This window comes from Tachyglossus aculeatus, chromosome X1 (genome assembly GCF_015852505.1).
Source record: "Tachyglossus aculeatus isolate mTacAcu1 chromosome X1, mTacAcu1.pri, whole genome shotgun sequence".
Taxonomy (NCBI): Eukaryota; Metazoa; Chordata; class Mammalia; order Monotremata; family Tachyglossidae; genus Tachyglossus; species Tachyglossus aculeatus.
Window position 1 is genome coordinate 76677310 of NC_052101.1, and position 26098 is coordinate 76703407.

At 39.5% G+C, this 26098-nt stretch overlaps 1 protein-coding gene across 9 annotated transcripts in view; it reads left to right on the forward strand.

The window, feature by feature from the left end:
* The window catches only part of ERC2 (ELKS/RAB6-interacting/CAST family member 2), a 1114913-nt gene that overhangs the window by 815095 nt on the left and 273720 nt on the right, over nucleotides 1-26098 (forward strand). For all 9 annotated transcript variants that reach the window (XM_038740432.1, XM_038740438.1, XM_038740433.1 and 6 more), the window contains one exon: nucleotides 24687-24821. In XM_038740432.1, coding sequence (XP_038596360.1) covers nucleotides 24687-24821 — 135 coding nt within the window. The remainder of the gene's footprint in view (nucleotides 1-24686; nucleotides 24822-26098) is intronic.

A 26098-nucleotide genomic window follows, 5' to 3' on the forward strand; every position in this document is an offset into this window, starting at 1 on the left:
AAATACTGAAAGGATTTGGCAACAGAACCACTTACCTCCCTCTTCACTCTGCTGACATTGCTTTCTCCAAGGTCATCAATTACTTCCTTGCCAGTTTTAATGGACTCTACTAGCTGCTAATCCTCAACTGCTAGACTGCATTTGAAATTGTGGATCATTCCCTTATCCTGGAATTCTCTCTAACCTTGGTTTCAACAGCACAATGTTTTCCAGTTTCTACTCGACCTTCCTGGCTTATTCTTCTCAGTTTCTCTTTCACTAGTTCTTTCTCTGGCTACCATGTCTTCAACTACCACCTCTATGTGAATGACTCCCAAATCAAAACAGTCAGGAGAGGAATAAAAATAACCATGACACTCCAACATGGATCTTTCTGTGACTCTGGAGTTTGATGGTGGCCTCTTTGGATGTTGTACTCTTTGCGAGTCTATGAATGCAGAAGCTGAAATTTATTAAAAACCAAAAGCCCTCAGACAGCTGAGCCTTGGTCACTGTTATATGGATCATTTTCCTAAAACATCACTCTGCACATAATAAGAATTGTGGTATTAGTTTATGTGTGCCAAGCACTGTGCTAAGCACTGTGGAAGATAAGCATTTAGACACTGTCCCACTGAGGCCTCACATGTCTCTTCACTCCTCAAAAACTTCTGATGGTTATCCATTCCTCTTTGCATCAAGCAGAAACTCTTACTCATTGGCTTTGAGGCATTCAACTCTCTTCTCCTATTTACGTACTATCTTCTCCAACTAAAGCCCAATTTGCACTCTTTGCTTCTCAAAAGCTAACCTGATCACTGTGTCTTGTTCTCATCTTTCCTGCCGCCGACCTCTGGCTTATGCCCCTCCCCAAGCCTGGAACTTCTTCCCCTTTCAAATCTGATAGACCATAACTCTCCCCAACTTCAAAGCCTTCCTGAAATGACATCTCTGCAGGTTACATCCCCAACTGCCACTACTGACTTTGGTGTCGTCTGAGCACTTGTGCTCCTGTAGTGCTTATGTGCATATCTTACATACCTTATCACTTAAACACTAACCCATAAACAAATCCCCTCTTCATTTTTTTATCTGAAAATTATTTTAGTGTCCAGTTCACTGGTAGATTGCATGCTCCTTGAGGGCAGGAAGCATGTCTATTAACTCCGTGGTACTCTCCAAAGTAGTTTGTACAGAGCTCTGTACACAGTACACATAGTAGGTACTCAAATGTTACTGATTGTTTGATTAGGTCTCACACTTACCACAATATTGGTTCTTGAAGGTCACGTCAGAAATTGAAGCATTGCAAGTGGAAGCACATTTCCCCATAGGGAACATGATGTAAATTGGGCTACATACCTGAATCATTGACTAATTAATCTATTTTAGTTCAAAAATGACCAAGATTGAGTGAAAAAATGAGGCAACTTGGCACACTGTGAGACAGGTTGTGGATTGTACAAATTGTACATGCATCCACTCATATTGTATGGGCCCCAGCAACATTGCAAAACTGAAACACGAAAGTATTGTAAGGGTCATGTGTCATTTTATTTATGCTATTCGTTAAGCACTCACTATGTGCCAGGCACTGTACTAACCATGGGGTAGATAAAAGCTAATCAGTTTAGACATGGTCTTAATACCCATCTTAAAGTAACTGAGGTAGAGAGAAGTTAAGTGACTTCAGCAGACAAGTTATACACATCATATAGCAGACAAGTGGTGGAGTTGGGATTAGAACCCAGATCCTCCTGATTCCCAGGCCTGTGCTCTATCAACTATGCCACGCTGCTTTTCAATACTGAAACACTGATATTAATTCTTCAAAGTGGGCCATAATCACCTGAATGTCATCTGATCTCTGAGTGTCCAGATAAATAATCAGGATGCAGTAGAATGACAACCTCAAAGGTTTTTCAATGAGGATTGTTGCCTATTGAACTGGAAATATTTCCTTGAAGATCCAAAGCTTCATCTCACACTGAGGGGTTTCTTGTTGAATCTCTAGAACATGGAGCTGCCTTAAATCTTTCTGATCCTTTCAGTGCAGTCACATTTCCCGAATAGCTTCTAGAAATCCAGGTTTTCATTGGTGTCAAATGCTTCTTTAAGGTCTAATAATATAATATAGAAATCCTTGTACTTCTGTGACATATTTAGAAAAGGTCGTATCCATTTTGCTGCACTGTGATCTAAATTGACATTGATACTCTGGAATCACACTAGCTAAACACACATAGAACTAGTTTTTAAGGCATTTGCACAATATTAGTCATAAAGAGATATTTTCACCAAAGTGGCATGTTGACATAAAAAAAAAACACATTAAGATGAAAATTTTTGATTATATCCTAGTCAAAAGCTGTCATCATAAAGGATTGTAAGAGCCTTTTGTGGCTGTTAGTATATTATCTTTGTTTATTAGATTTTTTTTCTACAGATAGGTGACTGAAGTAGATCTGATTGTTGTCCTTCATTGTTATCCCTCATGAAAGATATGGGAATAAAGGGATTTGTATATGTAGAGCACTCTCATTCTTCTCTTCTCTCTCTCCATATATATATGTATATATCTCCTTTTACTTTGGTGGGAATTTTATGACACAAATTAAAAATAAAACCCCTGTATAGAACATTTGAGTAGCCAAGCAACCTTTCTTTCAGTAGCCTTACAATTTCAGCATTCAAGACCTTATCTTGCTGCCATAGTTTCCCTTCATGTCTTTTCTTATACAATCATTATAGTACATTATCCTTTTAATGAGCTATTTCCTGAATAGTAAAAAGCAAAAAGAGAATCCTACCATTTGTCTTCTGTTCTCTTTTCTATTTTGTATGACCTGTTCTGAAATGTCCCCAGGCAGATGCTGTTTCTGAGCCTTAATTATGCTTTTTAACCCACTTCTTTGTGTCTGAATTCTTACAGCACATGCTCCTATATAATTACTACGTTCAGTGTGTGGGAATAAGACAAATACTTTTAGCATGACTTTAACTTATACATTACCGTAATGCCGTGTTATTACAAGATATTTCCTGCACTTGGAGCTATACTATTAACTCTTTAACTTGAAAAGATTTCAGAAAGATGAACTCCAACTCTGGAGAGGTCAACCTGAAACTCAGATACCTATCCATCTATTTAATCTATGCTTTTGGGTAGGTTTTCAGAGCTGGTGATGTAGTGTCTTCCTGTTTTCGTGTGTGGCATTTGGGCAGTGCCATGTTAAACTGCTTCAGTCAACATTTCATCCAGGTGTACTACATAATTTCAGAATGATTCTTGGTGCAGAAATGTTTGACTCATAGGAGATTCTTACAAAACTGTGTGCAGAGTCAATCAATCAATCAATCATATTTATTGAGCACTTACTGTGTGCAGAGCACTGTACTAAGCGCTTGGGAAGTACAAGCTGGCAACAGTCCATGAAAATACCAAGGTTATATGCTTGAGTCTTTTTTTTTCAGTTGGTTTTCTTTTTTATTTTTGCCTCATTGTAAAGTGAGTTTCCCAGGTAGCAATATTTGGTGATATTATGGTCTGTGTTTGTGTGTGTTGGGATTTCATGGTGTAGTCTGGTCCATGCCATTTGTCCTTGGTCTTATTGCCAGTCCATAGCACTAAACTGACCCTTCTAAGCATCTCCTAGTTTTCTGCATGTCATTTGGAAGATGTACCTTTAAAGCTTTGACATCAGATTCAGCTGCTCCTGGTTAACAGTTTCCAAAATAGAATTTTGGTGATGTTTCTAGTCTATTGTTGTTAGAAGAATTTCCTAGTGAATCTAAAGAACAACCACTTCTCTCATCAAATGTGTTTTCACTGTGAATTTGTGTTTGATTGCTGTTGTGAAGTTAGGGAACATTATTCTAATGATATTTGCCTAGCTGGATGGGGGGGATGATATGTTAGAAAAAAAGGGCCATGCACTTGTACATTGTGTGAGTTTTCCTTAAGGTGGAGTTTATCTCCTAATTCTTTATGTTGAGGAAAGGCTGACAGAGTGACCTAGTGGAAAGAGCATGGACCTGAAAGTGAGGGGACCAGGGTTCTATTCTTGACTCTGCCACAGGCCTGCCCTTAGGCAAGTCACTTATTTTCTCTTTGCCTTAATTTCCTTATCTGTAAAATGAGGATTAAATATCCATTCTTCCTCCTTCTTAAACAGTGATCCCCATGTGGGACCCAGACTGTGTCTTTCCTGATTATCTTGTATCTACCCCAGCCCTTAGTACAGTGCTTTACACAGAGTAAGAACTTAACCAATACTGCAATTATTATTATTATTATTATAACATAAGCAGTAAATCACTTCTTAGTTTAAAAGTTCTGCAGAAATGAACACTGATATGGGTGCTCTTCATGGCTTAACAATGGTTTGTGACTTTCTCGAAGCAGTGGTGGAGAGCCATGCCTTCATAGTCTGACTGATTTTGTATGTTTGGTATTTATGTGCTCACTATGTGCCAGGCACTGTTCTAAGCACTGGAGTAGATACAAGCTATTCAGGCTGAATACAGTGCATGTCCCACATGAGGCTCACAGTATTAATCTCCATTTTACAGATGATGTAACTGAGGCGTGGAGAAGTTAAGTGACTTACCCAAGGTCACACAGGCATGGAAAATCTGGGATTATAACCCCGGTGTATTCTGACTCCCAGGCCCCGTGCTTAATCTACCAGGCCATGCTGCTTTTCAGATTTTATATGCTTCACCTTATCCTTTATTTTGGGAGAAGTGTTCAGAAGATCACTGAAGCATTGTTGTCATCTCCTCAGGATAGTTTTATTGTCTGTGATGAGGGTACAGACATCTTCATCTTGAGGTGTGCTATGACATAATGTATTGCTAACAATCCTCCAATTAAATCAGTAAGTTTTGATAGTTTGTTGGCAGCTGGCAGAATCTTAGATCTCTTGAGTCTTCAAATCCAGCATTTGTGATCCTATTCCTAGTTTGGTCACTTCAGCATTTAGCACCCATGATGGTCCCACGGCTTCAACTATCATCTCTACGCTGATGACACCCAGATCTACATCTCTGCCCCTGCTCTCTCCCCCTCTCTCCAGGCTCGCATCTCCTCCTGCCTTCAGGACATCTCCATTTGGATGTCTGCCCGCCACCTAAAGCTCAATATGTCGAAGACTGAACTCCTTGTCTTCCCTCCCAAACCTTGCCCTCTCCCTGACTTTCCCATCTCTGTTGACGGCACTACCATCCTTCCCGTCTCACAAGCCCGCAACCTTGGTGTCATCCTCGACTCCGCTCTCTCATTCACCCCTCACATCCAAGCCGTCACCAAAACCTGCCGGTCTCAGCTCCACAACATTGCCAAGATCCGCCCTTTCCTCTCCATCCCAACTGCTTCCCTGCTCATTCAAGCTCTCATCCTATCCCGTCTGGACTACTGCATCAGCCTTCTCTCTGATCTCCCATCCTCGTGTCTCTCCCCACTTCAATCCATACTTCATGCTGCTGCCCGGATTGTCTTTGTCCAGAAACGCTCTGGGCATGTTACTCCCCTCCTCAAAAATCTCCAGTGGCTACCAATCAATCTGCGCATCAGGCAGAAACTCCTCACCCTGGGCTTCAAGGCTGTCCATCACCTCGCCCCCTCCTACCTCACCTCCCTTCTCTCCTTCTACAGCCCAGTCCGCACCCTCCGCTCCTCCACCGCTGATCTCCTCACCGTACCTCGCTCTCGCCTGTCCCGCCATCGACCCCCAGCCCACATCATCCCCCTGGCCTGGAATGCCCTCCCTCTGCCCATCCGCCAAGCTAGCTCTCTTCCTCCCTTCAAGGCCCTTCTGAGAGCTCACCTCCTCCAGGAGGCCTTCCCAGACTGAGCCCCTTCCTTCCTCTCCCCCTCGTCCCCCTCTCCATCCCCCATCTTACCTCCTTCCCTTCCCCACAGCACCTGTATATATGTATATATGTTTGTACATATTTTTTACTCTATTTATTTATTTATTTATTTTATTTGTACATATCTATTCTATTTATTTTATTTTGTTAGTATGTTTGGTTTTGTTCTCTGTCTCCCCCTTTTAGACTGTGAGCCCACTGTTGGGTAGGGACTGTCTCTATATGTTGCCAATTTGTACTTCCCAAGCGCTTAGTACAGTGCTCTGCACATAGTAAGCGCTCAATAAATACGATTGATGATGATGATGATGATGATAATGAAGCATACCATCTCCCAAATTTCCCATTCTTATTGCAAGTTCCCTCCTAGTCCCTTATCTACTCTCATCCTTAGATCTTGAGATACCCTGCAAGCATTTGAAATAATAATAATAGTAATAATAATAATAATAGCATTTATTAAGCGCTTACTATATGCAACGCACTGTTCTTCTATCCCCTCTTCCTGCATCTCCCATCTCTTCACACCTTATAAAAATCATTTGCTCTCCATCCACTTCTTCCACATCCTAACTCCCAACTTGATCTTCTACAATATGTCTTTCACATCTTTTTCTCCACTGAGTGTCCTGTACCCAAAGTAACCAATAACCTTCTTCTTGTCAATTTAGAATCTACTCATCCTAGTCCTCTTTGAAATCTCAATTGCCATTGACACTTTGGACCTCTCTCTTCTGGAAACACTATCTATCTTTGGTTTCTCTGACACAGTGATCTCCTCCTACAACTCTGATTCAGTTCTGGGTTCCCTTCACTTTCAGTGTCCACTTATTCTCCCTTGGGGAGCTCAACCACTTCCACAGCTTCAACTACCACCTTTATACAAAGCTACCTCACTACCCCAACCTCTCTCTTTGGCAATTTTGCATCAACTCCAGGACATTCCAGGACAATGAAAGAGCACGGGCTTGGGAGTCAGAGGTCATGGGTTCTAATCCCGGCTCTGCCTCATATCAGCTGTGTGACTTAACTTCTCTGTGCCTCAGTTACATCATCTGTAAAATGGGGATTAAGACTGTGAGGCCCACTTGGGACAATCTGATTACCTTGTATCTACCCCAACGCTTAGAACCATGCTTGGTACGTAGTAAGCGCTTAACAAATACCATCATTATTATTATTATTATCTTTACAAGAATGTCCTACTGGCACTTCAAGGTCAATATGTCTAAATATGAACTCTTCCCCTTACCTCCCAAATCCTCTCTACTTCACTTTCTTATCACATTTGACAACACCACCATGGTTGAATGAGTGAGGCAGAAAATTTTAGGACATGCTGTACAGCCCCTTCCCCATTAAGAGTGAGCAGTCCATTAATAAATGGAACTTCTCAGACATCATTTTGGCTGTCATCAGCCCATATCTTAGGGTGCCTTCTTGCATAGGAATATATGCTTTATGGTAGCATTGGGATTATCCCAATGTCAGATGACCAAGATTAAAAGCAATAGGATTTCATTCAGAGACAAGTAACATGAAGGTTATGGCACTGATACTGCTATCATTGTTTCAATTCTTGGAACAACTGAGAGCAAGTACAATAAGTCTTCAGTGTTGAAAGGCAAGATTCTTATTTCAAACTGTAACATCTTCCATGACCATCGTGATCATCAACAGTGACTGTAATGTGAAGAGCATAATACTAGCTCTTGGAAACATAGAAGTAAAAGACGTAGTCCCTGCCTTTGAGGTGTTTATAGTTTAATGGACGACAAGTAGGCCCAGATTACCAAAGATTTAGTAGTTGAAAAGTACTATACAAAAATGGATATGTGATAAAAAAACAGAAGTAATTACATAATTAAATGAATAAATGATGAACAAGTAAACTTACATATGAGTGGTGAGGTGGCTGATGGGCACATGTAATCTGGAAGGTTGCAGGGGAGGCAGCATTTGATCATTATGAGGTCCAGGATTAGAACCGATATCCATTCATCTCCATTTTGGGGACAGTGTTGATGTCACAGTTGTTCATTTTGCAATGGACATATTGTGGTCACTTTCAGTTCTTTTCAGTGTCCATTGCCTAAGGTTTATATTTATATATACTTGATAGTCAATTTGGAAAGTTGCTTGATCCCTCTGGCCCTGATGATATACTTTAACAACAATAAAGCTCCCTGCTAGATTGTAAGATTCTTGAGGCCAGGGTCCATGCCTACTAATATTGTACTCTCCCAAATGCTTAATATAGTGCTCTGCACAGAACAAGCTCTCAGTACTATGGACTGATTGATTGGAGTAGGTACGAGTTATCAGATTGCACACAGCCCTTGTACCTCATGGGGCTAACATCTATCATGAGCTCATTTTACAAATAAGGAAACTGAGATGCAGAGTGGGTAAATGCATTGTCGAAAGTCACACAGGAGGCTTGGTGGGAGAGCTGGGACTAGACCTGACATCACCCCCCTCACTCCCAGTCCCATGTTCTTTCCACTTCTCATTTCAGTTTCCTACTGTTTCTTTTTTTGGCAGTTTTCTATGCCCTTGTTGCCAGGAAAATAAATGCATTTTTTCAGGTCCATATGTGTCAATGCATTTATCCCAAAGAAGGATCATGCAGCCATTAAGCTTCAAGGCTTTCAATTAGAAAATGCATTACAATTCAATTACAAGAGGAAAATAGGGGTTCAAGATGATTAAACATGTTTTCTTAATGCTCGTCTTCTTTCCAACATCAGGATCTTTGAGGTGAAGGAGAGCTTTCCTCTGTATTGATATCCAGCAGAATTTGAGCAATGAACCCTCCTTTGTTTTCTCCAAATTTAAATGAAGATGAGTTGTGATTTCTCATGACAGAACCCCTAAATTCAATCCCATTGTCACATAATATCCACTGGAAATTGGTGAAGAATGTGCTTGTCCAAATATCTTATACTGATTCAATTTCAGTGCTGAGCACTGGGAGACTAGCATTTTCAAAACTGCGTGGATCCATTTTAATTTATATACCTGTACAAAGCATTTTTTAAAGTTTTTGATTGATCATATCTTGACTGATGGATTTTTCCTCCAATGCAAGCCAGCCATTTGTTTGGTTAGCTCACTTTCCATCAAGAATCCAGTTTCTTTAGCAGAAAAAACCCAGGGTAAAATGCAGCACTGCATTTTATGCCTGCCAAGTGTCTTGCAAAAATACAATAAAGCTCTTAAGTACTTTTGAAAGACTGTGGTGAATTTTTCAGACAGTTGATTTTGCTTAGCAATTTCCAGGTCTGTTAAGGGTGTGAAATATTTTGTAAATTGTTTATGAACTCAATACAGAGGTATTGGCATTGCTTCCTGCACTTTTCTTGTAATTTCCATGTGCCAGAAATCATATCTGTTGCTCTGAGTTGGGCAGCCACATTGGGATTCAGGTAGTGTATGGTGGTTAAGTTCTTTAGTAGTGTGTCCAGAAGTACACTGGCAAAGATCTAATTGGCAAATGAAAAGAATTCATGATACTATGGCCAATCGAATCAGAATTGAAGGTGCCTTGTCTGACTCTTTTCCCAACACCATGAAAGTAAAGCAAGATGGGTCATAGATCTGGTACCATTCATCAATTCTGTGTCTGGTTTGAAAATGAGATGAGAGATCTGAAAGCTGGAATCCAAGTATAGTTCAAATCCACTATAAATAGTCTTCCAAATCAGTAAGCTACGTGCAGTGTCAAACATTTTAAAACAATCAGGTAGAACTGCTATATACTGATAACTGGGCTCTTGAGGTATGCATGCCAAGGAAGATTATCAATCTGCATATCAGCACAATGCTATGGATGGACAAAATGCTATGAATTGAAGAAAACTGAAGTCATGGACCAGACTACACCCAGGAAACCCAATACACATCCAAATATTTTGATTGGCAACACAAAAATTGATGCCATAATCAACTTATGAGAAACAGTGCGACCTAGTGGAAGAGAACGGGCCTGGGGGTCAGAAGAACCTGAGTTCTAATCCTGACTCCACCACTTGTTTGCTGTGTGACCTTGGGCAAGTCAGTTGACTTCTCTGTGCCTCAGTTCCTCATCTGTAAAATGGGGATTAAGACTGTGAGCCCCATGTGGGACATCAACTGTCCAACCTGATTACTATGTATCTACTCCAGTGCTTAGAAAAATGCCTGGCACATAGTAAGCACTTAACAAATACCATAAAAAACCAGGGCAAGACACTTCACTTCTCTGTGTCTCAGTTTCCTATCATGGGGATTCCATATCTATCTTCCTTCTTTCCTCCTTACTTAGACTGTGAGTCCCATGTTTGAGGGAGACTTTTTCTGACTGGATTATTTTGTAACTATCCCAGTACTTAACACAGTGCTTAGCGCATACTAAGAGCTTGAGAATTTCCACAATTATCATTGTATTTCAATTAAATTTATCTACCTAGGCAATACATGATCCAGTAATGTACTAAGTACTAGTACTTAGTACTAATGTACTAAGAGGAGAAGAAGTAAGCAACAGAATAAGTAGGCAACCTGTTTCATGGTAGATTGGCAGATCTTAAAGCTGTAGTCTCTAACCAGCTATATAACTGTGAGACCTGGGCCTACTACAGTTGACATATCCTGAATCTTGAACAGTTTCAGCAGCTTCACCTATGCCTCACACTCAACACTTAATAACCGTCAATAGAGTACTTAAACACAGTCAGCTCAGCAACATTTAAGCAATGCTCACAGCAACATGGCTTCAATATGTAAGGTATGTAAGGAGAATAGAAGGGAGTAGGAAACTCAAGCAACTCAAAGGGAGCACGTATATGATTAGGGAGGGGAGAGTAAATGATTTACAGATTTGATGGAAGCACAGTCTCAAATGTGATGTTTTTCCTCATAAGACTGTAAGTTCTTTGGGAACAGGGATTGTCTCTTCTACTTTATTGTATGTTCCTAAGTACCTAGTAAAGTTCTCTGCACCCAATAGATGCTCAATAAATTCTGAGGATGATGGTAGCAGCGTACTGTTCGGATGGACCACCAAGGCAGACTGACTGGCCTGGTGGACCACAATTGGCAGAGGATTTGCTCTCTTTGAATAAAGGCTTTATGAAATTTTGAATACTTTCAGACTGAAACTCTACCCATCTTCAAAGGCTTTCTATTATCCTCTCTCTTCCAGGAGGCCTTTTCCAATGAATTTCCACCATCCCAAGTAACATCAACTCAACATTCCTAACACTCATGTATTTATAACCCATCCTCAGTACTCATATAGAGGCCTACATGCACTTATCCTCTTCCCTCATTCATCTGTTTTGTCTGTCCACAATATTAGCAGTTGTATCCTTGTTCTTCTTCCTTTTCTCACTATTTGTAAATATTTTAAACTGCCTGTATCTCCCAATAGATTGTAAGTACTTTGAGGACAGGGACTGTGTATGGCTCTTGCTTCTTTTGTATTCTCCTTTGCAAGTATTGCAGTGCTCTGGACAAAGTAAGTGCTCAATAAATACCATTGTTGGTGTGGTTGTTATAAGAGGTCAGCTTGAAAACAGAGACAGGCTCTGTAAGAGGCAAATACATTAGGACAGTAAAAAAAAAAAATTTTAAATGCGTACAATGTGGAATTGCACTTGCACTTCAGTCATTTCAACTACACTCACTTATATGGAAAGACTCTCACCTAAAGTACGGTCATCTTTGAAATCGAAAGACAATTATATAAGGACTACTAAGTATATATTTTATATAAAAGAGGAAGTACGAAACTCATGAAAAAGTAAAGCAGACAGGAGAGGATAGACGGTTTTATAATTAGTAATGGTGCAATCATATTGATATTCTAATCAGAAAAGAAAGAGACTTGTGTATAATTTTTTATCATTATTCTTTGAAATGAAAACCTTTTCAGGCTGCAAAATTGAACATTAAGAAATTACATTACTGGTTCTGGTCTACAGCAGTGTTCAGTCTCTGACGATGGCAACAGGATACTTGGAGAAACCATGTGATGATTCCTCGACATCTATTATACCAGGTGGACCTCTACATTCCTAATGTTTCTGTCTGCTAATAAGAACATAACCTTTATTCATGGATTTAGAGCAGTCCCTCCTACTGGTGTTTTCATCCTGTACAGTATTCTTTGGTAAGAAATGTGCTGTATTTATCAACCATGGTATGAAAAAGTATTTATTTTTGTTTTTGAACTTCCCACCTTCAAGCCTTAATGGGTGTCACTGGTCCAGGTAGTATAGCATTTGTTGACTATCAGTTCCTGGTTTGCCTTGTCCAAACTCTTCAAGATTTTATAAATTTTTATCAGACAGCCCTCTAAGAAAATACCATTATTCCAGCTTTATGTTGCTGTTTTTGCTGTAACTTGTTTGTTGAACTTGATTTGAATCAAACGAATGTGTGTTTAGATATCTACCATGAATGATATTTTATCTGCAGATTCACAAAAAAGTAACTCATTTTCCCTTGAATTTTATGTTGACTGATAAACGCATAGTTTTTAAATGAATTGCAAAGGGTCCTATTGATTCATTTGATTGATTTGAACCTGTGGGCCATTCACAAAATAAAAGAATCACCTTCACCATAGGTATTTGCAGTTTAAATTAAATCCATTCTTTTTGGAAATTGGATTGCCATCAGATAAACAAACCCTAGACCATTCAGTATTCTTTTTTCATGGTCATTTTTTAATAGAGAAAGGGAGAGTGGTGGTTGCAGAATATGTTTCATATTTTAAAGCTGGGGGAGTATCATTTTGAAAGAGCATGTGATAAAAACTGTGAGAGGATAAGTCTGTCTACTTTGTATGTCTGAGGGAAGACCATTGAGACTATCAATTCTAAACTAGAACATTTGACTCAGAAATCATATTTCCATGTCAAACTAAACTGCTATTTTGTATGGCAAGTCCACTAGGTTATTAAGACTATTAAAATGAAAGAAAAAAGAGTGAAGAGCAGAATAGGGAAGATGAACCCAGAAGAAAACTAAGCATACTCAGATTACTCGGAAAATTTAAACACTACATTGTCATTCCTTTATTTCAATTTGTTTTTTAACAACAAAAATTAACAAATTATACATTTACAATTGATGTGATTGTTTTCATACAAATCTGAGAGCAGCCAGAGAGGAGTTCCCCCACCCCTTTCTAAAGTTTTAACTCTCTCTCACTCTGTCTTAGTCTCACGTCCTCCGCTGCCAGGCTCACTATTCTCTGCCAAACCTCTCCTACTCAGCAGTCTAGCCACCCCCTCTCTCTAGGGCTCAATTTGTGTTCTACACCATCCCACCACATGTTTTATATTGCTCACACCCTGCTTGGGGGCTCTTCTCCAGTACTCTTTTCTTGGGTCAAGGTTTTGTGTCCAGAACCATAACCTCTCATTCATCTTGTTAACATTTAGTTTCCACTGTCTTACATTTGGCGTTATGACCTGTGATCCCAGATTTAGGCCTCAACCCAACTTCTGTGCTTAAGTTCTAGAATCCACAAGCTATTTTTTCTCCGTCTCCATTGTCAATCTTGTAACCTGTCAGAGCTTTGAATCCACTAAGTCTTGTTTGGAAGATATTTAGCACCAAAACCAAATAATACCAGCCACTGAGCACCCCTAACCCTTCCATTGTTCCCCTATGCCTCCACCATCTGTTGTCTACCACTTTTTCAACATTCTAGGCCCACCTTGCTCCCTGCTGGTAATCCATTATAATATTCCTACCTAATAGGCTTTCTTCATTCTTTCTATCTTGATTTCTCAAGTCTATGAATCATTTGCAACCTAGCCTTTCCCTCTTAACCTATCAGAAAGCCTGAGGCATTTCTGCATGATCTTCATTCTGACCCGTGTTTCCAGTTGCTTTTCTCAAGATTATTCCTTCATGGTCATTTCATAGGTTATTATTCTCATTAACATTTACACCTTCCAATGCATAGAGAATGCAATTGTGTGCTTAAATGAAGGTATAAATCAAAGACAATATCTTTCCATGAGGATCTTATAATCTAATGTGGAAGGAAGACACACAAACTGTAAGCTCATTGTGCGCAGGGAATGTGTCTCTTTATTGTTATATTGTATTCTTCCCAAGTGCTTAGTACAGTGCTCTGCATACAGTAAGCACTCAATAAATATGATTGAATGAAGTTAGGTAACAATTCAGTTTCAAAATTACACACCAAGTCCCTCCTCCTATCCCTAATCCAGTAAACAGAAAATGGCTGATATCCAAATTTTCTATCCTGTAGGATAGAGATTTAGACTCTGTGATGGCAGGAGGTAGTGGGATGAGGAAGAGCCAAGTCCTCCAAGTCCTGAGCCCCTAAGCAGCCTGTCTTTTCATCAGCCCTCCACTCCTTCAGAAGCAGAGGGACGGTAAAGCCCTCTACCTAGAACACCATGTGTCCTTATAATTTCCCATATTTTTATATTTATCATCTCTCATCCTGCATTCCTCATGGGTTATCTGAGATATTAATGCCTAATAACTAACTGAATGCAAAATAAAATTCCTACCAATGAAATGACTGTTTTGTGACTTGCTAACACTGAAATATTGAAAAGGTTATATAGTAGCAGTTTTTCCACAAAATACTTCTATAATGTTGTTTTCTAATGGACACTCAGTTGATTTTGTAAGTTGAAAACAGTTTGGATTCTTCAGTTTATAAATACATGGTGCTTTCATGAATTTTGCAGTTCTTGCATAGTTATAACTTTTAAGGGATTACAAATGAAAGATTAAATGAAATGATTGTGGTCTTTATAAGTGTTCAAACCTAAGTACAGTGTGTTTCCACTATGTTCAACTAAGCAAACTTGCTGCAGAGCCTTCTGCTGTTTGTTTTTTCTCAAATCCCATAGAACTTCGGCCCGTTGGAAATCCCCTGGTTGTCTTCCGTTTTGGCCTGTTCTCCTGGATTTGGAAACAGTGTGCTAGCTGTTGTTTACGGACAGTGTCCTTTAGGCTTAGGTTACTGTTGTTTAGTAAAACAGTCTTTTTATTATTAAATTCTCCTTGATTATGTATGGTGTTATAAATCCTTTCTGAGTGGAATTGAGCACTCAAGTGTTAACTCTAACCTTAAAGATTTGATTTGGCTCAACATTTAATCATGGAAGGCACATTTCTATCATTTATTTTAGAGTCAGTTTATCCTTGGCGCAGTGAAGCACCTGCTCTGGGCCCTGACCTCTAAAGGCCTGGGGCAGTTGCCGGAGTGCTCATGTTTCTCATTAACATTGGGCTTTGTGACTTATGGAAGAACTTTTCCTTCAGTTTTCTCCAATTATCTCCCCTCTTTGCTTCAGAACCAATTAGAGAACTTGCCCTCCTTATATTTGTTGCAGATCTTTAGTTTGACCCCATTTTGGTCCTGCTCCAGGCTCCCCCAGCCTGTTAATGTAACATTTTTCTTTGTTATTAATGTCCCTGTTTCCAAATGGCCTCAAGATGGTTTGCATGTTAGCATCCCATTCATATTCATAAGATCCTTGTGCAGTAGAGGACAGATATTAATATTTCCGTCTACATGTGGAAATGAAGTGACAGGAGTTAAAGAGATGTTGGCAGACTCAAGATCTTGTTAGACAAACTTCTGGCCAGTTTGCCTTGATCTAAACTCTACTGATTTAGGTCTTGGTGCCCTGTTCAGTTGATTATCCTACTGGGGAGGTGAGAAAATCCCAATAAGATTCTGCATTTCAAACTTAACTAGAACCAGGGGTTGTCTCTTAAAAAATGACATGTCTGCATGTACTGAGAACTAGTATGACCTAGTAGAAAGAGTTTTAGACGTGGGAGTCAGAGAACCTAGGTTCTAATCCCAGCTTTGCCACTTATCTGCTATGTGACCTTGGTCAAGTCACTTAACTTCTCTGTGCCTCAATTCCCTCGTCTCAATTCCCTTGTCTGCAAAATGGGGATTCAATACTTGTTCTCCCCCCTACTTGGACTTTGAGGCCCTTGTGGAATCTGGTTATCTTGTGTCTGCCCCAGCACTTAGTACAATGTTTGGTATAAAGTAAATGCTTAACAAATACCACAATTATTATTACCATTTTTTAAAAATATTACTCTATATCATAAGCTCGTTATGGGCAGGGAATGTCACCATTTATTGTTGTGTTATACTTTCCCAAGTGCTTAGTACAGTGGTCTGCACAGAGTAAGCACTCAATAAATATAATTGAATGAATTAATGTAGCTTATTCTTCCATTACTGTACCTAGTAAGAACCTCAGATCACTCAGTCTGGGAAGAAGCATGCCTTAGTGGTAAGAGCACAGGCCTGGGTGTCTGCTTTGTGATCTTGGGAAAATCAATTCATTTCTCTGTTTCTCAGTTTTCTTATCTGCAATATGGAGATTCAATACCTGTTCGCTCTCCTTCTTAGGCTGTGATCCCCATGTGGACCAGGGACTATGTCTGACCTGATTATCTTGTATCTGCTCTATGTTTAGAAAAGTGTTTGGCACATACTAAGCACTTAGCAAATATTATTATCATAATGTTCTGCTAAACATTTGCCATCTTCCCTACATGGGACAAAAGTATTCAGATAATTGCTCCATGCTTTCCTCTCCATCCAAACTTATACTATGCTGATCCAAACATTTATCGTATCCCACCTTGACTACTGCATCTTCCTTACTGATCTCCCTGCCTCCTGTCTCTCCCCACCCCAGTCTATACTTCACTCTGCTGCTTGAATCATTTTTCTATAAAAAGGATTCAATCCATATCTACCTACTCCTCAAGAACCTCCAGTGATTGCCCATTTGCCCATCCAGTTCCACATCAAATGGAAACTCCTTTACCATCGGCTTTAAAGCACTCAATAAACTTGCTCACTGCCCCCCAACTTTGCTTCACTAATCTCCTACTACAGCCCAGCCTGAACACTTTGCTCCTCTAGCACCAGCTTACTCACTGTGCCTTGATCACATCTATCTCACTTCTGGCCACTTTCCCACTTTTTTCCTCTGGCCTGGAACTTCCTCCACCTCCATAAACTCTAGATCACCACTTTCCCCACTTTCAAAGCCTTATTAAGACCCTGTCTCTTCGAAGAGATCTTCCCTTATTAAGCCCTTTTCCCCAGCTCCCTCTCCCTTCTTTGTCATCTATGTACTTGTATCTGTGACCTTGGGCATTTTTGGTCATCCCACCTTCATAATGCACAGCAGTTATGTACATATCTATGAATTATGTATTGTAAATTGTATATTTAATGTCTGCCTCTCTAGACTGTAAGCTCATTGTTGGCAGGGAACGGGCTTTGAAATTGGAGAGAGTGGTGATCTAGTTTATAGGGAGGTGGAGGAAGTTCCAGGCCAGAGGAAAAAGTGGGAAAGGAGTCAGCAGTGAGATAGATACGATTGAGGCAAAGTGAGTAAGCTGGTGCTAGAGGAGCAAAGTGTTCAGGCTGAGTTGTATTGTCAGGCTGTTGTATTGCACTCTTCCAAGTTCTTAGTATAGTCCTCTAAACACAATAAGCGCTCAGTAAAGGCCATTGACTGATTGATAATCAATTCCATGTACAGTGGCAATCAAGAAGGCAACTAAAATGATGATCATCCTAAAGGGAGGCACAGAAAACAAAGTGAAAGGTCGAATCGTACCACTCTGTAGGGCCACAGTACAACAACACCTGGAATATTATGAGTAGTTCTGGTTGTTGTATTTTAGGAAGTACATAATAAAGTTGTAGAAGACACAGAGAAGGGTGACCAGGATGATTGGGCAATAGAGAAGCTTATTAGTATAGCCTGAAAAGATTAAAGCAAGTTGAAGGCTGAGAAGTACTTGACTGATGTTTACAAAACCATGAAGGTTTTAAGCAGGATGAAGACAGAACTGGCCTTCACCAAATCCCTCACTATCTGGAATAAGAGACATCTATTGAAAGTTGAAGGTGGTAAGTTCAAGACAAACCAAAAGAAATACTTTGGATTGGGTGTGGAAAACATATATAAGCCATTACCAGGTCAAAACTATGGATAAGGCCAAGAGGGGTTTGAGTATGCTCATGGACAGGGTTTCACAAAGGGTCACTAGCATTAAAGTTAAGGATGTAGAGGGAAAAGTTAAAGATGTTTAATGATATATTCCTAGCCATTAGGATGGATTTCAAGTAAAGCCACTCTCACATGGTACCTCCAAGCGTCCTGTGACCAACGTCAAAAATCGAATACTGGTTTGGATTCATTCAATCGTATTTATTGAGCGCTTACTGTGTGCAGAGCACTGTACTAAGCACTTGGGAAGTACAAGTTGGCAACATATAGAGATGGTCCCTACCCAACAGTGGGCTCACAGTCTAGAAGGGGGAGACAGAGAATAAAACCAAACATATTAACAAAATAAAATAAATAGAATAAATATGTACAAATAAAATAGAGTAATAAATACGTACAAACATATATACATATATACAGGTGCTGTGGGGAGGGGAAGGCGGTAAGGCTGGGGGGATGGAGAGGGGGAGGGGGGAGAGGAAGGAAGGGGCTCAGTCTGGGAAGGCCTCCTGGAGGAGGTGAGCTCTCAGTAGGGCCTTGAAGACGCCCCCTGCTTCCACCCCCACCCACTTAAGCGACCTTCCTTATAGTGCCCCCCAACCTCCCTTCCCGGTCCGGTCCTGACTGACTCCCCCCACCCCCACCCCGGGAAAAAGGCCCTTGTTATCACCAAGTTACATTAACGACAACCTCATTCGCACCTACTCAGCCTTCCTGTCCCGTCATCGACCCCCGGCCCACGTCCTCCCCCGGGCCTGGAATGCCCTCCCTCTGCCCATCCGCCAAGCTAGCTCTCTTCCTCCCTTCAAGGCCCTAGTGAGAGCTCATCTCCTCCAGGAGGCCTTCCCAGACTGAGCCCCTTCCTTCCTCTCCCCCTCGTCCCCCTCTCCATCCCCTGCATCTTCCCTCCTTCCCTTCCCCACAGCACCTGTATATATGTATATATGTTTGTACATATTTATTACCCTATTTATTTATTTATTTTACTTGTACCTATCTATTCTATTTATTTTATTTTGTTAGTATGTTTGGTTTTGTTTTCTGTCTCCCCCTTCTAGACTGTGAGCCCACTGTTGGGTAGGGACTGTCTCTATATGTTGCCAGCTTGTACTTCCCAAGCGCTTAGTACAGTGCTCTGCACACAGTAAGCGCTCAATAAATACGATTGATTGATTGATTGATTGATTGAAGGGAGGAAGAGAGCTAGCTTGGCGGATGTGTGGAGGGAGGGCATTCCAGGCCAGGGGGATGATGTGGGCCGGGGGGCGACGGTGGGACAGGCGAGAACCAGGCACGGTGAGGAGATTAGTGGCAGAGGAGCAGAGGGCGTGGGCTGGGCTGTAGAAGGAGAGAAGGGAGGTGAGGTAGGAGGGGGCGAGGTGATGGAGAGCCTTGAAGCCGAGGGTGAGGAGTTTCTGCCTGATGCGTAGGTTGATTGGTAGCCACTGGAGATTTTTGAGGAGGGGAGTAACATGCCCAGAGCGTTTCTGGACAAAGACAATCCGGGCAGCGGCATGAAGTATGGATTGAAGTGGGGAGAGACAGGAGGATGGGGGATCGGAGAGGAGACTGATACAGTAATCAGTAATTGGATGTATCATTGGGCTGAACCAGTGGCATTGGCTATGTTCTCATGTGTTGAGGTCATCTTAAAGTTGTAGTTCTTTAATGTGTTGTTGAAAAAAAATGCTGAGGACCATGCTAAGGGATGTACTTTCCCTCCTCAAATCTGGGAAACTTGCAGAGTTTGCTTTGTATCTCTATGTGACTTTACCCTAAATAGTAATGATGATGATGATAATCATAATTATGGTATTTGTTAAGTACTTACTATGTACCAGGTACTGTACTAAGTGCTGATAATAATGAGTATGGTTTTCGTGATGTATGCACTTGTGCTGAGAAAGAGGGTGCTTAGTAGGTAGGATATCAGACAGCAGTGGTTTTCTGAAGGGGCTATCCTCACTCAAACTCTTCAGGTCTTCTAGAGAGGTCAATTTGCCTATCTTCCCTTTGTCTAGTCTGCTTCATTTTGTTTTTCATGTAGCACTCTAAACCATTCTGAGTCAATGATATTTGTGAGACCAATAAATGCTAGAAATATTTTGTAATCCCTCAGTTGCCTAGAGTTATCTGTTATCCAGATCCTTTGCTTGAAGACAGACATATCACCATTCTCCACTTGGAGACAAGAGCAAGAGAACTGAGGTACTCTGGAATGTTTCAAATTTCCCTGGATAGTAAGATATAGAAGAGAATATAAAAAAATAAAGTGTAATTGCTATTCTGTACCATTATCTTCATATCCCGTGGCAACAAATCTGATTATTTTTGTTATTTTAAACCATATTCATGAAGGTTTCACTGTTAACTTGATCCAGATGACTGATCAAAGCATATTGCCACCTTGGTAAAATATTTTAAAGGCAGCTTTAATATTACAGTTTTACAGCTAAGCGTTGCCATTAAGCTATTTAGTCTATTACCAGTCAATCAAGGATTTTCAGTTCATATCAAGAGATCTTTTGCTAAACCCTTCAGAAATGTAGAAAGAGAGGTGATATCTGGCACCTTTTCACAGATGTTGTTCATATATGTTTTTAGTTAATGGATGAAGTTTCAGTTCTATATGTACGATTTTGGGAGCTAACAAATTGCAGCATGAATATGCAAAGGTAATTGTTTTGATTTCTATTCATATCTTAGGGAGCCAACTTCATTTAATAATGAGACAATTTGGAAATTGTCTTTCATTCATTTACAATACAACCACTAGAACCTGTTAATACCCTTTGTTCTTGGTGAATCAATTAAGCATAGAGCATGGTTTTCATAGAGCATGCTTGAATGAATAAAAATAGAATGTTCCTTGGATGAAATAGTATGCCTGATCCTAGAATGAGCTGGAATATGTCAAACACCCTGCCAGACTTCATTTACCTCTTGCAGGTAAACACTTTATTTCCTACCAGTGTTTGGTTCCCTCCATCATGCACATCATTCCACTGATACTTCCCGAGGAGACCAGGAGGGGGCGTGTTTGGGGCATGCAATGTTCATGGAATATTGAAGCATTTTAACACCAAGCACTGGGAGAGACACAAAAAAGAGGAGGAAAGGCCCAGGAGCTCAAGGCCGTCATATTTTTCAAGGATTTTTTTTTTTTTTGGGGGGGGGGTGGGGGTTGGTCTAAATCCTGTCCTGGCAAGAGGAGGTGGGTCACTTAGATGGGTGCTACCTCTGTTCGGGCCTCGGCTTTGAAGTGTAACACCGATATCTCGCCATGAGTCTAAATTGCCAACATTAGACTTCATGAATTTTTATCTTCGTTTTTATTCGTTGTCATTGTTGTATAAAGAAACAGTGTTGCCTAGTGGAAAGAGCCAAGACTGAGAGAGTCAGAGGACCTGGATTCTAATCATGGCTCTATCACTTGCCTGTTGTATGACCTTGGGCAAGTTACTTAACTTCTCTGTGTAAAATGGGGATTCAATACCTGTTCTCCCTCCCCCTTAGACTGTGAGCCTCATGTGGGACAGTCTGAAGTGACTGGATTGTTTCTACCTCAGTATGTAACAAACATCACCATTATTATATCTTATACCAGAAAAATAATGTAGTTAGCCAAGGAAATGGGAATTGTTTCAGTGGAAAGTAACATCAGGTTTGATTTTCCACAATGGCTATGACATATTACTGTGAAATGAATATAATGAATTTGCATTCTGGGTCAGCTATCTTGTTAACAATTCACTGTGCACTGAAAAGGGGCAAAGTAGGACATCCAGTTTAATTGCTAAATGAAAATTTATGAATATCATACTTTGGTAAATTACTCTTTTTTAACACTACATTTGTCTCCCATTCAGGATAACTTTATTTGTCTTTGTTTTCTACTTAATAAATTAAGGCATTATAAGATATCTATAAAGATACAAAATTAATATCCCATGATAAATAAGCCCTGGTTTTATATGTGTGAATAAAATCCCCTTTTAAAATGTTCATATGGAAATTATAAGCTTCTGTTCTTTCTAGTCATTTTTGTTTTCCCATTTCCTGTAAATGTACTCCAAATTTCAGATAATAAAAGATTGCATTGTGTTTTTCCTATAGCCCAGAATTCTGTAAGGGATGTAAAAATATCCACCATTCAATCATTACTTGAAACAGAACAAAATTTATAGGGTTTTTAAAAAATAATTTTCAGGAGATTGCTGGTCAAAAACATTTTTATATGTAGAGAAAATCATATACCCCGTTGTTGGATAGGGATCGTCTTTATGTTGCTGACTTGTACTTCCCAAGCATTTAGTACAGTGCTCTGCACACAGTAAGCGCTCAATAAATATGATTGAATGAATATACAGTAAAATAATGTTTCTTCCATTTTTCTGGGTGAAATATTCAAAAAAGTTTGCATCTATAACCAAACAGATTTTTCAACTCTGTTTAACACCTCTACTGCTTCAGCACAGAGCAACCTAAAGAAGCTGCCTCCTCCAGTAACAATCGCTATGTGTATATTTCAACCAGATCTGGTGTCCACAAGGAAGAAATATAAGAAGTGGTTGATTTATATTTCAGCACCAAATTGGAAAGATGACATCATTCATTTATCCTTATCCCATGGCATGTTTAATCACTGACACCTCATTACAGGAGACACAATTAGGATTGCATATATCAACTTGTTTAGCTTATGCATTCTTTTATGGAATACAGTTCAAAGGTAGGCAACTGAAGGCTAATCATTGGTAAGAAAATAATCTTATAAAATCTCAGCAGCTTCCCAAAGGATAAAGACATTATAATGTCTTTAATAACAGTTATTATTTATTCACTTGTTCTCCCTCTTTTGTCCTTTTGAGAGTAATTTCTTCTATCAGCCAAAGTATGCCTCATTGTTTTTGTTATTCTTCAAGTGTTTCTGTTGGTAGAAGAAGCAATTCTAGATTCAGTATCTCAGTGGTTCACAAAATAGGTTTCTGGATGAGCAGTCGAGTACTAGAAATAAAGGCATAATTTAAGGAATAAGTTTTCAAGTAAATATCCAAACTGAGAGACTCCTCAAAGACTGGCACAGAGTACAGTTCCAGACATTTTCTCATCACAAATAAATTGCCCATTGTGTCTATAGGCACCTTAAATGGATAAACACTCATGAAAGTGCAACAAGCAGCTGCCAAGCATATCCTAGGATTTTAAAAATTAATTTTGGATGAAATGTTTATGGTTTCATTGTTTGAATCTGCATATAGGCATTTTAATTTTGTTCAAATATTTTGCCAAAGGCCCTCCAGGTATAGGGTGAAATTTCAAAGTTTAGTTTATTGATAAGAATGATCTTATGATCTTATCTGTTGAGTTGGGAAGCAAGTAGTTCCTATAATTTATCATTGGTTCAAAGTGTTTAGCAATAAGAACTCTCTGGTGAAATAACCCTCTGTTTTGCCTTCTGTGTGTTTCTGTGTTAATTTTACCGGCTGCAAAATGATAGTAGAATGTCCTTGTTATAAGGATAAATAAATGAAAATTACATGTCCAGTATTTTGAGGAAGCATTCTATGAATTCGAAGAATTGAATTATCAAACTCAAAGTATAGTATTACTATCTATATAAAGCTGTTATTTCTATTGCTATCTAGGACATTTATAATAATGGGGTAATACTCTGAAAAGAGCATTTTCTATCTCACAGCATGCTTTCCATCAAGGCCGTGAGGTTTGCTGTCTCATCATACCCTCAGAATCATTGCATAGGGTAATGGCACTGCAACACCAGAAACACATTTGATACTCTGACTTTGGAGGCTGAAATGCCACTCACAGTATGATATCCTTAGAAATGAATGGAAATGGGATATGTTTTCTATAGTGGAATTGTCTCTTGTATGGTAGAATGTTTGATTTGGTGATCTCATAAGTCCTTAGTTGCTACTGAAATGATGTAGTAGGGCGAATACATCCTATTTTCCACTGTCAATTCCTTATCCCACTTGAAACAGAGCTCCAATTCCATTGAGGTTTATGAAGTAAAGTGTTAGCCTTAATGTTTAAAAACAATTTAAGGTGATCAACTGTATGAAATAACAATTTTGGACTTTATCGAGCTATACCTTCCCTCCTAAAGAAAGAAAATGATTCCTCAATGTCATCAATAGTGAAGAAAATGTTTTTCACTCTCCCAAATGCTTAGTACAGTGCTCAGCACATAGTATGCACTCAATAAATATGATCGATTGATACTCTAGAGCATAAGTTTTCATTATACTGTAGAAAACTAATGGCATCATCTACTTTGGTTATTTTGTCAGCTGCATCAGAATTTCCATTGATTTCACTGCTCTCAAGGTCACTCCATGTCTGTGAATGTGTGCCTGGTTCTTGAATTGTGTTACATTCAAGTCCCATATTCACTTCTTGCTTCCGCTTTAAGTTGTTTACTATGGTGGCATTTATTATTCTTTATTTGACTTGAGTTGGGGGCTTGCTCAACAAGTTAGAAGTTAAGAATTAAGTAAATCATGAATGCCCTCAAAATCACAAGGGGAAGCCAAAGTCAAATAAAGAGGGTTAGGGAAATGTGTTTTCTCTAAGTGTGTTGTGAATGATCCCTTACATTTTCCCCAGGATTTTCTTTCCTTAATTTCAATTTGGTTTGAATAAATAGCTTTCAATATGGAAATGAAAAGGGGTAATAGGAATACTGAAAATTTTTCAAAGAATCATTTGGATTGATCTTCCAAGATCTAATGAAAATTTTCCTCTTCTGGTCCCATGCAGACACAGAACAGAATGAAACTGATGGCAGACAATTATGATGAGGATCATCACCATTACCACCACCATCATCACCACCACCATCACCGCTCTCCTGGGAGGTCCCAGCATTCCAATCACAGACCCTCTCCAGACCAGGTCAGTTGCTCTGGCTCTTACCTTCAGGATCCCTTTTGCCATTTTGGATATTTCTAGATAAAATAAATACTTCCAAGAAATAATAAACAGCATAAAGTGACATGCTCTTTGAACTGAAACTAATAGCTTTGGTATTTATTTCCATCACTCAGAGAATCTAAATGTTTTCCTTTCTCCTTCCTCTTAGTTTTTGTCTTTTCTTGTGTATGTTATGCTTTTTCTTTCCTCTCCTCCTCCTTTCATTTCCCCCCTCCCTTAATAAGATACTCATCATGTAGCTATCTCAGACTTTCAGTGGAAAGTTACAAAATATCTCATTCTTTGAGTTTTGAGATAAGACACCTTTTCCAAATTGCTTGGCAAGATGAAACTTAGGCTTGTTCAGAATTTCCATAATAAATTCCTTGGCTATGAACATTGACTTTGGCATAAAACAGTGTAAAATTACATAAGGTTTACTCACATTTTAGTTGAGAAATCAACAAGGCTATTTGATTTGGTGCTCATTTATCTTTAAGAAGTAAAAGGAAGGAAATGACATTTATAAAGAAAAAAAGCTCTCACAATTTTAACTGATTTTTACACCCTATGTGAACTGCTTCTTATTTTTATTTTTAAATGATCAAGCCCAGAATGTCAACAATATGAAGAAAGTGAATTGCAAACAGGATAAACTGTTTGACATAACAACATTCCTTTCATTCAGTATCGTCAATCTGACTTTTGAGGGCACCTTTTGTACCTGGTTGTATACCTGGCATTTGGTACATTTGTTTTTCTATCCTGTGTGGTTCAGCTAATGTTGTTATTGGTGAGCAGATATGTAATTATCAGGTGTTAGTTTCTGTACTTCAATAACAGTGGATTGTAACCACCTGTAGAGAACAGACACCTCAGTAAAAAAAGTTACTTGTTTTGCTTTAATTTAAGGAGGAGGCTCTGTTCCCAACAGGAATTTGGGGCCTTTCGTGACCCTCTGATTCCTTCTTTGAATGCCACCTTTGTCACCCCTACCGATGTTTTCATAGGCTAATCTCACCCCCAGGCTAGTTTGGCCACCGACTATTTAAAATTGGTAATGTCCAAATCAGAAAAGTTCACATTTCACCCTGTCCATCTGCAGTAACAAAAATATCAATATCTCTAAAAAATATTCTTGATTCCTGCCGAAAAGGACCTGAGTGAGAAGTGGTGAAGAATTGAACTGCGTATGTCAGTGTCCATACATCCTGGTTTAGCCAGATTTTTCAGGTTTCTTTTGGGTGCCTTTAGGAAAG